The following is a 13,030-nucleotide window of genomic DNA, read 5'->3' as shown; positions in this document are numbered from 1 at the left end:
TGGCAATACTCCATGAGGTTTTTTGGGATGACAAAACACTGGTGCTAATATGATTCAATAATTGTGTTTGAAGCAAGATACGTAAATGTTATATAAGGTTATTAGTGTAAACTTGTAATTATTTAATAGTAGAAGGACTTTTTCACACATTGTTACCAAACATACATCATGTGAATAAAATTGCTTTTCCAAATAAAAGCACTTTTCAACATGATGTTAGCCAAACAACTTTTTATTCTTAAATTTGTTTTTGCAAAGTCATTCTTGTAAGCCCTTTATAATGAAAGGATTTTTTGCATCAAGAAGCCTCACCAAACACAACCTAAAAAAATCAACTTTTTGGCTTTGATAGCCAAAAGGAACTTTTCAAAAGCCAATACAAACAAGCCTTAACACAAAACTCATACTATTTATGATTTACTGATTTTTATTTATTTTTTATTACGGTAAGTATTACAGATTTATTTATCTTCACAATTGCAAGCACATTTCATTTCACACTGAAAGTTAGCAGACGAGTAGTCCCAGTGGAGTAAAATCAACCGTTTGATACAGGGCATGATCTGAAAGTCTGAAAGTCTGAAAGTCTGAAACCTTCAGTATATGGAAAGCACTGAAGTAACATACACGTGCTTGCCATGGTCACAACAGACTCACAGTGATCACACCATAGGGCAAAGACCCACTTCACACCTAGACCATCAACCAAACAGTTTAAACCCTCTGCAACTCCTCGAAAAACCCTGAATTTTCGAAGATGAAGAAGACACAAAACCACATCTAGGAAATACGGTTAGAATCACTCTCTATCAACGCAAATAATGTTAAGAAGAAGGCTGTCTTCTTTGCTAGCAACTTCGATTCACAATGCTTCCATTTACAATTCCAAACCCAGCTCTATCGTCTCAAGGGCGGTATCATCACCACGTTTGCCTTCACCGTTGGTAGAAAATCCTAACCCTAATCCCAATTTCATCAATGGCAATGGAGTGTTTGCTCCTCGGGGTATTAGGGCTTATAGCCTTCTGAGTCTGAACGATTTGCAAGATAACAAGGGGGCAAGGAAGCAGAAGACGAGGAAGGGTCGTGGGATTGGGTCTGGGAAAGGCAAGACTGCTGGAAGAGGTCACAAGGGGCAGAAGGCCAGAGGCACCATGAAGTTTGGCTTTGAAGGCGGCCAGACTCCAATGCGTCGACGAATGCCCAAAAGAGGGTTTAAGAACCCCTTTACCCTCCATTTTCAGGTTTATTTGTTTGATCATTTATGGGTTTGGCTAGTTTTAGTTTTGTGCTATTTGTGGTTTGCCTAGTTTTAGTTTTGTGCTATTTGTTTGTTTTTTTGTTTTTTTCCTATTAATTTAGTGTGGAAATGATCAAATAGTTGGTTTTCTAAGTCGAATCATACAGACTCAGTTTTCAGGTTTGTTTGTTTGATCATTTATGGGTTTGCCTAGTTGATTAGTTTTGTGCTATTTAGATTTTATTTTTTACTTTTTTTGTGTGTGGAAATGATCAATACTTGTAATGTAAGTCGGATCATACAGACATTGTGTGCTCTTGATGTATTTTCTGTGGATCTAATATATCTAAGAGTCTAGGACCTTCTGTTTTTATTTTGTTTACGAGTCTGGGTATGCACAGTTTGGATACATGGATTAAGGTTTCTAGATATAAGAGTCAGAAATTGAAAGTGTGCATTCAGATATGTGGGTTTGATTTGGGACAATAGTTTTTCTACTTCTTTTAATTTGTTATTTGATGGTACAAGCGAGCATGAGATGAGTCAAGTTCAAGCTCAGCTGAACAAGGAAGCCAAGTTTGGACAAGGTTAACTAAGCTCACCTTGAGCTTGAGCCATGTCTGAACACCATCTCACCTTGACCTAGCTGATTTCGAAAACCAGATACTCAACTCTACTTGGTTTATTTGCACATTTGTCGCGATCAGTCCATAGTATTTTACATGACATTTTGAACACACAAGTTTGCGATGTAACATGACATCAATAGTTACTAGATAATACAAAAATAATTGCATTTATTTGCTAAAGTAATTGTCAAGATACATATTGAACCCAAGCCACATATATGGCTACTAGTAAGGAAAAGAGTTAACAAAGCCAATAAATTAAATATGATGGGAAAAAAAAAAAAGGTCGATTGATTCTGACCAAATCTCTATCTTCTCATGGTCCTGTAAAGCCGCATGAATTTTATCATGACTATAACCTCATAAAAGTTGTTTCTCTGTCCAAAATTTGACAAACGCTGGACTTGGCAGGTGGAAGAAAATGAAAGAATGAATGCAATAGCGTACACCCTTCATATTTATTAATCTCCAGAAGGACTCAGAATGTAGGTTTAATTTGTTTATCTTTCTTCTATTTGGAATTATGTATGCCTTTAAACAAGAAATAGCTGAATGTTCCATGGCTTCTCAATGAAGATGGATGCAGAAATGTGTTGTTTCTGCGGACCTTTTGGTGTGTGAGAGCTCTGGAATAGACTAATTATAGTAATGAAAAGATCCTTCAGCTCATTTTCATAGATGAAGAGAAATTTTATCTTGTGGTGACTCCAACATGTCATTGAAAGTTCTTTGAAGCTGGTGCACAACAACTATATCTAAATAAAAATTCTGGACGATGATTTAAGGCCAACCATAGAATCAGTGACGGAAAGTCAAAAAGACATGTTAAAAAACAAGTGGCTGACATGAGGGTGGTAGGTGGACAAGTGTTGATATGTGGAAGAGAACATCAAAGTAGCTTCAATAAGTTATAATGTAAAGAGGGCCAACTGAAATGCTTGGTTTGTGCCCCATGCATGGAGGGCCTATTATAGCACCATTAGTGAGTGCTATGGCACAAGTTGAAATAGCTCGATGGCAGAGGTAACTAGAAAGAGAATGAATGGAAACACTTGGATATCTAGAAGCTCAAAATTTAGGAAAGATATCTTCGTAGAAGTGAACCCATGTTCCAGTGCCAAGACTCAATAGATGATCATGATCTAAGCGGATGGACATAAGTTTACTTATTGATGCTCGTGATCTAAGCAGATGGACATAAGTTTAGTATACATGCAGCTTATATCCATATAAAATTTTGAAGATGATGAATATAATAGAAAAATATAGCTCATACCGGAAGCTCTTCCTCGCTAAGGAGGCTATGGTAGAGAAGAACTGCCTTGCTTATTTCCCTCACATCGTCCTTGCTTAACTCTACTTTCTCAGTTTCTGTTATTTCGTAAACTGATTCATTTCTTGTTGTTACCAAGTATCTGCAATCATTATCATACATCTTTGCAAACCGCTCAACAATGTCTTGTTCCCATACATCATTAAGAAGGATCAAAATGCTCTTCCTGTACAATGCTTCCTGAAGCAGGCTGCAAACATATTCAAGATCTCCACTGTCATCTTTCATCTTCTTCCAATATCCAATTTGCAAAAAAAATTTACAAATTTTTCTTGCTAAGCGCTTTTGGTATTCAGCTTTACTACCATTACAAGCAGCCTTACTGCACCATTGCCCAAATCCAAGTTCAACTGCTCCATCCACAAACTTTGTTGGAGGATTGGAAGCCACTTGACGAGCCAAACATGACTTTCCAATACCAGATAAGCCAACTATTAGAATGACCTTATGGGAATCCTCTTTCTCTAGTAAACTACTCACAAATTTGCACTTACTAGAAATTGGGTACCATTGATCCGTGTTTATTTTCAGTTGAACCGGGATGTTTTTCGCAGTTGATTCTATTGCATTCTCAACTTGTTCAGTCAATCTTTGAGATTCAAGCCACCAGTTCAAGTCATCTCTAATTGTCTTCACTATCTTCCCAAGTGGATCCACTGCTACAGAACTCCACACAACCTTAGCCAATTTCTTAATTTTACTCCTTGACACGATCCTTCTTGCCCTCTGGATGTTTGGATGCAGCTGTTCTGTAAGGCCATTTAAGCTTTGAATTTGGCGGTCTAGTTGGGGGTTTTGTAGCTTGTACATATGTTTATGCTTAATTCAGCGTGTCAAATTCTCAAGATCGCATACAAATTCCTCTATGCTTCGTATTCTCTTTGGAGCTTCATCAAGATTTCTAGAGGCCTGCTCCAGTGCACCAACGGCTCCTACCATACTCGAGACTATCTGTGTTGCAGAAGCAATAACTTGCAATGCATCCATTTGAATCCAAAAAAATACACCCACAACTAGTTTCTTTAAATCTTCTCCAATCAAATAACTGTACCCACAACATTAGACCAAGTAGCCACAAGAAGCTGCAATCAAATAATTGCATAATTTATCCCACGGCAGGCCTTCAAAGTGGCAACAATAAAAATCCAATTTCTCCAAGAATGAAAGGAAAATACGGAAACATTGCTGCAAGAAGTTTCTTCACAAAATCTCAAACATCAATTTTTGAGAAATATCAGAAACCCCCATTAATAAGATTGAAAAACCCAACTTGATAAAAGTCAGGAACTTCAAAAACCAGAATCCCCATTAGTGGCCCTATTAAGCTCTTGGATCTGGTTCAAAGATCATACTCAGATTTCCAAATATCTATAGAACTTCATCTTTCAACAGTGTGAGATTAGTTGAATTAATCAAGTTTACTATTAGATTGCAACCAAACTCCAATTTATTCTGATACCCAATTAACTCACATGAACTAACTGACCATCCAAACAACACAAACCCATCAAAACCACAATTTTCTTTAATACAATCTCAATAAGAATAACCCAGTTGTCAAATGCTCTCAGAAGCACAATCATTCAAATTTAACAGAGCAAAAAAAAGTTTTCAGTGTTCTTACCTTAAGAGGATGTAAATATGACTTTCAAGGAAGTCCCACAATTAAAATGGCAACTTTTACCATAAATTAGCATCTATTCCATGGAACAAAGCTTTTTGACATTGAAATGTAAAAGAACATGGAGACCAAGCAAAAGGCCAAAAAAAAGAGAAGGAATGATGCTCTTACCGGTCAACTTACAAGTGCAAAGCAATAAATCATACTGTATACATGTTGAGGACTCGGTTGAGGACTCGGTTATGTTACAGTCCAATAAAATATAATTTCTTGGCACTGTTCTGATGATTCAATTATAACTTTGTCCAATCAGTGACCGGCCGTGGTCACTGTACAGAGAACACACTTATGTGTTTGGGGATTTCTCATCTGTGAAATTATCTATTGGAGTTAGGTTCACTGTTCCATCTGAACTTTTGGAACAACTGAATTGGTTATCAGTTGCTCGTGATCTATGCTGATTCTTTTTACAGCCTTTTATTTTTTATTTTTGCTCATAAGAGGCCAATGAATGCATAAACTTAGTGAAAATCTCATCGATGATTGCTAGTCTAATTTGCATCACTTGGATGTGTCACCTGGGAGATTAAAATCCTCCACAGCCTTTATCTGCAGGGACTATTACTGATCTAATTTGCATCACTTGGATGTGTCACCTGGGAGATTAAAATCCTCCACAGCCTTTATCTGCGGGGACTCTTACTGATACAATGACTATCTTGCCAACTGTTGTAATCTTATAGGCATATTGCCTTTTATTTGTATTATCGATCCTGCAACGACATTTGTCTGCTTTTAATACATTCGCGTAGGAGTTTTGGCTCCAATTTGTATGTCTTGCTTGTCTGTTCTTAAACCAGTTATTATCAACCATTATAAAAGGGGATTTTGGTGCATTTTTTGTTGTTATATCCTTTTGATATAGGATATTGCAATGTTTACTTTTAAGGGAAAATTACGAGCTATGGTTATTAGAAATTCCTGCTTTCAATTCAAAGATTAAAGAAAATATTTTGTGTTCACGTCTTTCTATTTGAAGGAGGATTTTGGTTGTTACTTTCATTAAGTTCACTCATTGTTGTGGCAGCCAGTGGGACTAGGGAAGATTGCTAAATTTATCAATGCAGGGAAGATAGACTCTTCAGAGTTGATCACCATGAAAACTCTCAAGGTACTTACTTTCTTATCTGGATAATTTCCTTCACTCTTCAATCATATGCTTTTGTTAATAACCAATGCTATTGTTTTCCTTATAGGATACAGGGGCAATAGGGAAGCAAATTAAAGATGGAGTAAGATTGATGGGACGCGGTGCCGAAGAGATAAAATGGCCTATTCATCTTGAGGTAAGCCTAATTTATGTCTTTCTGCATGTTGTTTCTGACTCTTAATTTAACCCATATAACTTCCTTTCATGTAGTTTTGTTTTATTTCTAGTTTGTTTGTTTCCTTCATTTTCCCTCCCTAATACCGGATTTAGTGGTATGATATGACGTTGCATGAAATAATGAGATTTTTTTTGGGCAGTTTTTTCTTTTTCCTTGTCTAATGGGGATAAAATGTTTCTGCTATGCAGAACAAGTTGATATTGACAAAACTCTGAGTCACATGGACTCGGGTATGTGCCCAAGCATCAAATTTATCGTATTGCTTAGTTTATTAGAATTATTTAGACACTGGAACAGTGTTAAATATTCTAAATTCATATTATTAGTATATTTTCTTTTGTTTTTTGGAGTAAAATAATGCTTTTTGACAACATAGTGAATATACAGATTTCACACATTTTTAAAGCAATAATGCATTAAAATTAAATTATTGGATTTGCTTTTTAGATGCATGGATTACCAATCATGTCAAACACATTTTTCATACCCTAGCCCGAGTGTCATGTGTCCGATACAAGTATACTTTTGAAGGGTACAGAGAGTTCAAGATATTATGTGATTTTTAATTCAAAGTATAAATGCAATAAAAATAAATAAATCCCCCTCATGGGGGTGGGGTGGGGTGTTCATATTCTGTGTACATAAGTGTACAAGAACAACTAGCTAAGCTCCCTCTATACAACAAGATAGTTCCTAAAAACAATGTATCATCCCTATATATATTTTTTCTCTCTCTACTGCATGTTGTAAATGATCTAGCATAGTCAAGTTATATTATTGTACATACAGTACACACACAAACAATATATCATCCTTTAATTTCTTCCTTTTCTTTTTTCCTCCTTGCACTATGCCTCATTTTTTGTTTCAACCCTCACAATCAAACCTCTCAGATCAATCCATAAAATGGTTGTGAACCACTCATCCAAGAAATTCGGTCCAGCCCGAGAGAAAAAAAAATGTAGCAAAATTCAAGAAAACGGGAACAGAAAATAAACATCAAGAAAACGGAATAAAAACAGGGTCCACTTTTTAGGTAAAAGTGTGACCTTTTAGCTCTTTTAGGATCAATCAGATTGAGTGCCTATGATGTCCACTCTTGTCTCCATTGTTGGCTTTGTGCCAAATTTCTCTGACTCGCTGCCGTCTGCGGTGGAGGCACAGTAAAGGCTTTCAAAGAAGTTGGCATTGATGCCATTGACGGAAAAGCTCTTGAAGTGGCCGATGGGGGCCACTAGCTTTGCTTTGGGCTTGTACTTGTTGCCGCCAGTCGGAATTAACTGTCATGGTGGGGAGGTTAGCGGTGTTGGACTAGAGAGGGGGAGAGAGAGAGGATTTTCCACAAGTGGGTCATTTAGGGCAAGCCAAATGATGTCATCTGGCTTTTCCTTTTTCCCTTTCATAATCTCTATATATATATATTTTTTGTCAATTATGAGAAGGGTATTTAAGTCTTTTCAAACTTCCATTAACAAAATTGTCTTCCATGCATTGTTATTTTGACAACTATGAGAAGGGTTTTTGTCCCCCTTTATTACTTAGTTACTAATTATGTTAGATTAACTAGCTAATTATCTTCCCTGCGTTGTTATTTTGTGCATCTTTTGTCAAAATGTCTATATCATGTATTATTATAAAGTTCATGTGTATTGCGGTATGGTATGTGTTTTTTTTCTTCATATATATGTAGCGTTATGGTGTTGCTTTTTATAAAAATAACTCAATATTGTAGGAGAAAATTAGTTTCAGTCTCTTTAGTTTTGCTTTTACTAGTTAGAATTGTTTGATGTTATTTGGTGACTTATTCATATTTCCTTACTCCTTAATTTCACCCTAGTGTAATTTTGTTAATTCAATTAATTTATTTTGCCCATCTTCATTTATCACGGGTTCACGTTATTTTTTCAAGCGTGTTATTTATTTTTGCCTTTTGCGTTGTATTTCCTATATGTTCTCTTTCCAATCAGCCCAAATGAACTTTTTATCCTGGCTAAATGCCATCTCAAAGCATTCTGATTTTCCACACACACACAAGATCCCCCCAGCCAGTTAGAGGGTGCAAACCAAGTCATTTGAACTATTTTCCCATTTCTCCAAAGGAAAATTCCTCAAGTTTCGCAAGTCCCTTGGCAAAAGAGGCCAGAATGGTGAATATGAAGTAGGGCGAGCTTGAGAGGGTACTCTTGATAAGATTTAAGTTTGCCTCTTCTCCACAGGTATTGTTGGAGTATTCGCTCTTTCACTCTGTCAATCTCTTCTGAAACATCTCTACCACCTAGTCTCACGAGGAAGTTGCCTTAAAGAGGTGCCAAGGAGAACCCCAAGTGTGAACTGGGAAGAGATTACCAACTTGTGTCCCAAGTTCCAAGTTGAACCATGTCTCTTACCTTCCGAATGTGGATGGTTTTGCTCTTCTCTAGGTTCCGCATTGAATGTAAAGCAGGGTGCGCCACCTCATCTCTAAATCCCTGAACTCTTGTGTCCCCCTAGAAACTGATTGTATCATCTGCAAGTTAAAAGGTAGGAAACTACGGTAGAGATTCCTTCTACTACACCTGCATCAAATCCATCTAAGAAGCCACTATATTAGGCCTAGTCATTCTGCTGAGGTCCCTATCATCATGATCACAAATGGAGTTGATCCCTTGCCTTAATGACCATTGAACTGTCAAAGAAACCTGCTGGGAATCCAGTGATCAGGATAGAAATGTGAGCAGTCGAGATACACTCTCTGGTCCTTATTCTCCATGTAGCAAGCACACAGAATCCCAATTCACATAATCTTACGTCTTCTTAATGTCGAGTTTGGAAATTGGGCTGGCTATCTACCACTCAATTTGAGCAAGTCTTAACCAGCATATTACATGCGCTCTTCGCCAAACTAATGGACCTAAAACCCCTCAAATTCAATGCTCCTCCCTCTATTGAAACATGGCAATGAAGGAAGCATCCGACCTGTGTTTTAAGTCATCTACTGGATGAAACTAGTTAATTCTTCTAAATAAATTGGGTCTATCTTAGGAGTCCATTTATCCGTGGTCTTACAACTGGAATTTGTGATTGTGAACTTATTGACATTAATTTTATCTCACGATCTTTAATGTAGTTCAAAAGCATGTGACTCACTTTCTAATGCAACATAGAACTGTGGACATACACAAAGCTTATGTCACACCCCAAAACCATAGGGCGTGATAATAAGGTTAAAACAAAAAAAAAAAAAAATGGAACAGCAGTTCTCAACTTAAGAAAATTCTGCGCAGCAATTACTTAAAAATTCGTAGAAAATTCAATTATTGTCGAACTGAAGCAAACTAAAATTATTTAGAAACTAGACTCAGATTACAATGTGACCGAGCCACTCCCAGATGCTAGAAAAACACCAAGGAAAACAGGTTTTGGAAGGAAGAAGGCTCTCACAGCTTGTGCTGAATTGGAACCAAGTGCAAAACTTTGGCCTGCTTAGTCTTTTAGAAAGCCAATAAAAATTTTGGGCCTTAACCTTTAGAAACTAGACACTTGAAATAATAAAACTGGAAATTTTCATAATTTATTGATGTCAGGAAGGCCGTCAAATTCTTTTAAAAAATTCAGTTTCCAAACCGTGACCGGAAACCAAACAGCAGATGATATAAGATTTAGAAAAAAATATCCACCAATCAAAAAATTATAAAAATTTTGTGAGAGACTTTATACACAAAGGGGAATGTATGATAAAAATTTCACAGCATTTGAAGCACTACAACCTCTGATTAAAATTCATTTCCAGGCAAGAACTAGAGGAAATTTTAAAGCAGAATTTTTTTTTTTTTTTTTTTTTTTTTTTTTTTTTTTTTTTTTTTTTAAATAAACAAAAACCCTCTTAACAGAAATTCAGAGCATACCCCATGAACAAAACAACTTATATAATACATAGTTGTAACAAAGTTCTAAAGATGCTAAGAATATATACATTGCATAAAGTCATCCATAGAAAGATAATTTCCGTCCAAATTTGTACACCCAAAATAATGTGTCACAGCTCCGATGCCCAGTCACTAAGTACATATGCTACCATTAGCAGGCCATACACAAAACATCTAGATACAGTACCCAGTCCTAAAGAACACATAGCAGAGAGCATGTTGTCATCTTCACTCTAGCACAGCAACCACGACCTTAACATGGTTTCATAAGGCATCAAACATGAACAAAATAGTACTTAAAGCTAATATTTTACACAAAAACACCAAGCACAAGATGCTTCACAAAAGGATCCCATCTATGGGAACTCAAGCTCGGGTCTAGCATCGCCGTCCTGAGCACTAAGACCTGAAAAATAAAAAGGGTGAGACAATACCCAGTAGGAAAGCCTTTAACAAATGCCTCCATGAGGTTTTAGGTACATGATCTGATTTACATGAGAATCGTTGGCCAAGTTTCTACCAAGACCAATTATAACATGATGGAATTAAAAAAGTAGCTAAAAGAAAATCCCAGTTCCAAAACCATTTAAGAGTTAAAGTGAGTTAGTAAAGAGCTAGTCTTCATTTGGGCCTTTTGTCAAACAACTTTACTTCAATTAGAGTGATCCCAACTATCTCTCCCCCTTCGACTAGTAGGGATTCAACTCTGAATACCCATCTAGGGTCTACTGCTGCGAGTTTATGGTCTTTCACCAATGGGTAGCTCATACCCAATTGCTCACCCCTTTCACCCGGGACATCACCCTCCTAGTCCCAAAGTTAAGTAATAGAATAATTCAACCCAAACAATTGAAGACAACACAATTACAACATTCCAGAATCTAAGCAGAATTATTTTGGCGTAGAATTGATAATATACATTAGTCTATTAACATGCTAAGTTCTGATTGGAAAACATTTACTCGTGTAGAGTTCTGAAATAAAATCATAAGCAATACTTGTATGTAACCAAAACTCAGATCATGACCAATCATATGTATAATATCTTTAGCTATAATCAAGCATTTGACTACAAGAAAATCATGTACTTGCAGCAAGAAAAACTATAATTTCATGGAACATTAAATTGGGAAACAGAACTTTAAAAATAACTCTCAAGGCTACAAGAGTTAAAAGAATCCCTACCCAATTGAAGGTAACAACTGGAGGTGGTGAGATTAGATGGTGTGAGGGTAAAATGCCTACATTTTCAGCCTTAGTCCGAACCCTTTTTCTTCTTCTTCACTTTCTGTTCTTCTTTCTCTCTGTCAGACAACCCAGGCTGGGAGTTTTCTTTTTGGTTTGGCAAAAGTAATCACTCAATGGCCCTACCCATTTTATTTATTTCTTTATTATTATTATTTTTTGTTAACAACTAAATTCATCCCATGAGTAAAATAGAAAAATTAAATGAAACTCATGACTATAAATTAAATACTAGATCAAAAAAAAAATTATATACTAGACAATTAAGGAATTATAAATTGCCAACGAACCATGTAAAATAGGTAGAAATCAAGTTAATGACTTCTGATGCATTTAATAAATTCCAAGCAATTAGGGATGTACTAATATTGAAAATGCAACACATGAAATAGGTAGAAAGAAATTAAATCAAAATCATGTAATTCTGGTCCTAAACACAGGGAAGACTTAATTAAAATTTAAGGTTGTCACAGCTTACCTTACCATCTTCAATATTATTCAAAGCATGGAAATAACTCACTCTCTCATGCAACGTAGAACTGTACTTACACCTAGAGGTTACAGGTTTCGAGGGTGACTGTCAGGGCAAAGGCAGCAGTTGAAGCCGCGGGTGGGTCTGTCAGGAGAGTGTACTATAACAAGTTAGGCTTCCGGGCATTGCTGAAGCCCGAGTGGTTTGAAAAGAAGGGAAGGTTGCTGCCAAGAGCAGCTAGACCTCCCCCGAAACTGAAAGATAAAGTGGATAGCATTGGGCGCCTGCCAGCACCAACCAAGCCAATTCCATTTTCACCAGAAGAAGAAGATGCAATGCCTGTTTCCGCCTGATGACCAAGAAAAGTTTTGTTCCAGATTTTGTAAAACATTCATAAATTTCGGATATGTTTTGGATGTTAATTTATGTGGTTTTTGTTTTGGTAAACACTTGCTACGTGACTGTGGTTCAATATGCTATTATGTGAAATATTTAATCAAATGAATCTCTCTCCATGGGCATGTGCAAATTGATGTACTCAATAAGTATTCTGAGGTCCTGAAGTAATAAAATGGTAATGGACTTTAATCCGTATCTTACAATTATAGCTACATCGAATTTTGGTAAAGAAGTGTATTAAAATTTATTTTTTCCCTTTTTTTGATAGGTGGTAATGAAGTGTATTAATAATTTATTTTATTTTTCGAAGGTGTATTAATAAATTTTTTTTTTTTTTTTTGAAGTAGTGTATTAATAATCATATTGTATTTGTTTCAAATTTATTGTTGGATCTGATTGGCATCCCCTTTAAGTTAAATGGCGCCCGTCATTTTTTGACATATGGATCCCATATCCGTGTGTCAAAAAATGACGGCCATACAATAATAGAGGAGAAGGCCATGCAATTCGGTCTCGGATTGATAGGGGAATGTGTACTAATGAGTGGGTTGAGGCTTTCAGTCACAGCTCTGTTCATCATATAAGTGTTTCTGGTTCAGACCATAGTGCGCTCCTATTACATTTAAATGAAGACCTGGGACAAGTTCGAAAACAATTCATGTTTGATGCTCGTTGTCCAGATTTTAGTGACATAATGAAGAAGGCATGGGATGCTCCCATTGTCGGTTCCCCAATGTTTAGATGTCATGAGAAATTGAAGAATTGTAGCTGGCGATTACGTCAATGGAGGCAAGGTTC

At 36.4% G+C, this 13,030-nt stretch overlaps 1 protein-coding gene across 1 annotated transcript; it reads left to right on the top strand.

Moving 5' to 3' along the window:
* The first annotated feature begins 588 nt into the window (after positions 1-588).
* On the top strand, positions 589-12,424 carry LOC132294469 (uncharacterized). Its single transcript, XM_059792340.1, has 4 exons — positions 589-1,244; positions 5,911-5,994; positions 6,080-6,169; positions 11,926-12,424. The coding sequence occupies exons 1-4, from the start codon at positions 822-824 to the stop codon at positions 12,184-12,186; spliced, it is 858 nt and encodes a 285-aa protein (XP_059648323.1). The 5' UTR covers positions 589-821; the 3' UTR covers positions 12,187-12,424.
* The last annotated feature ends 606 nt before the right edge of the window (positions 12,425-13,030 follow it).

Source organism: Cornus florida, unplaced genomic scaffold (genome assembly GCF_030987335.1).
Source record: "Cornus florida cultivar Cherokee Brave unplaced genomic scaffold, ASM3098733v1 CherokeeBrave_3.0.0_Hap2_Chr02, whole genome shotgun sequence".
In the NCBI taxonomy this organism is placed as follows: Eukaryota; Viridiplantae; Streptophyta; class Magnoliopsida; order Cornales; family Cornaceae; genus Cornus; species Cornus florida.
The sequence above is the reverse complement of the archived record's forward strand: the minus strand, read 5'-3'. Positions and strand labels throughout refer to the sequence as shown.

Coding starts and splice junctions, on each gene's coding strand:
- LOC132294469 (XM_059792340.1), top strand. CDS start 822: ATGTTAAGAAGAAGGCTGTCTTCTTTGCTAGCAACTTCGATTCACAAT. Junction 1,245..5,910: donor CCTTTACCCTCCATTTTCAG/GTTTATTTGTTT, acceptor TTGTTGTGGCAG/CCAGTGGGACTAGGGAAGAT. Junction 6,170..11,925: donor AATGGCCTATTCATCTTGAG/GTAAGCCTAATT, acceptor TAGAGGTTACAG/GTTTCGAGGGTGACTGTCAG.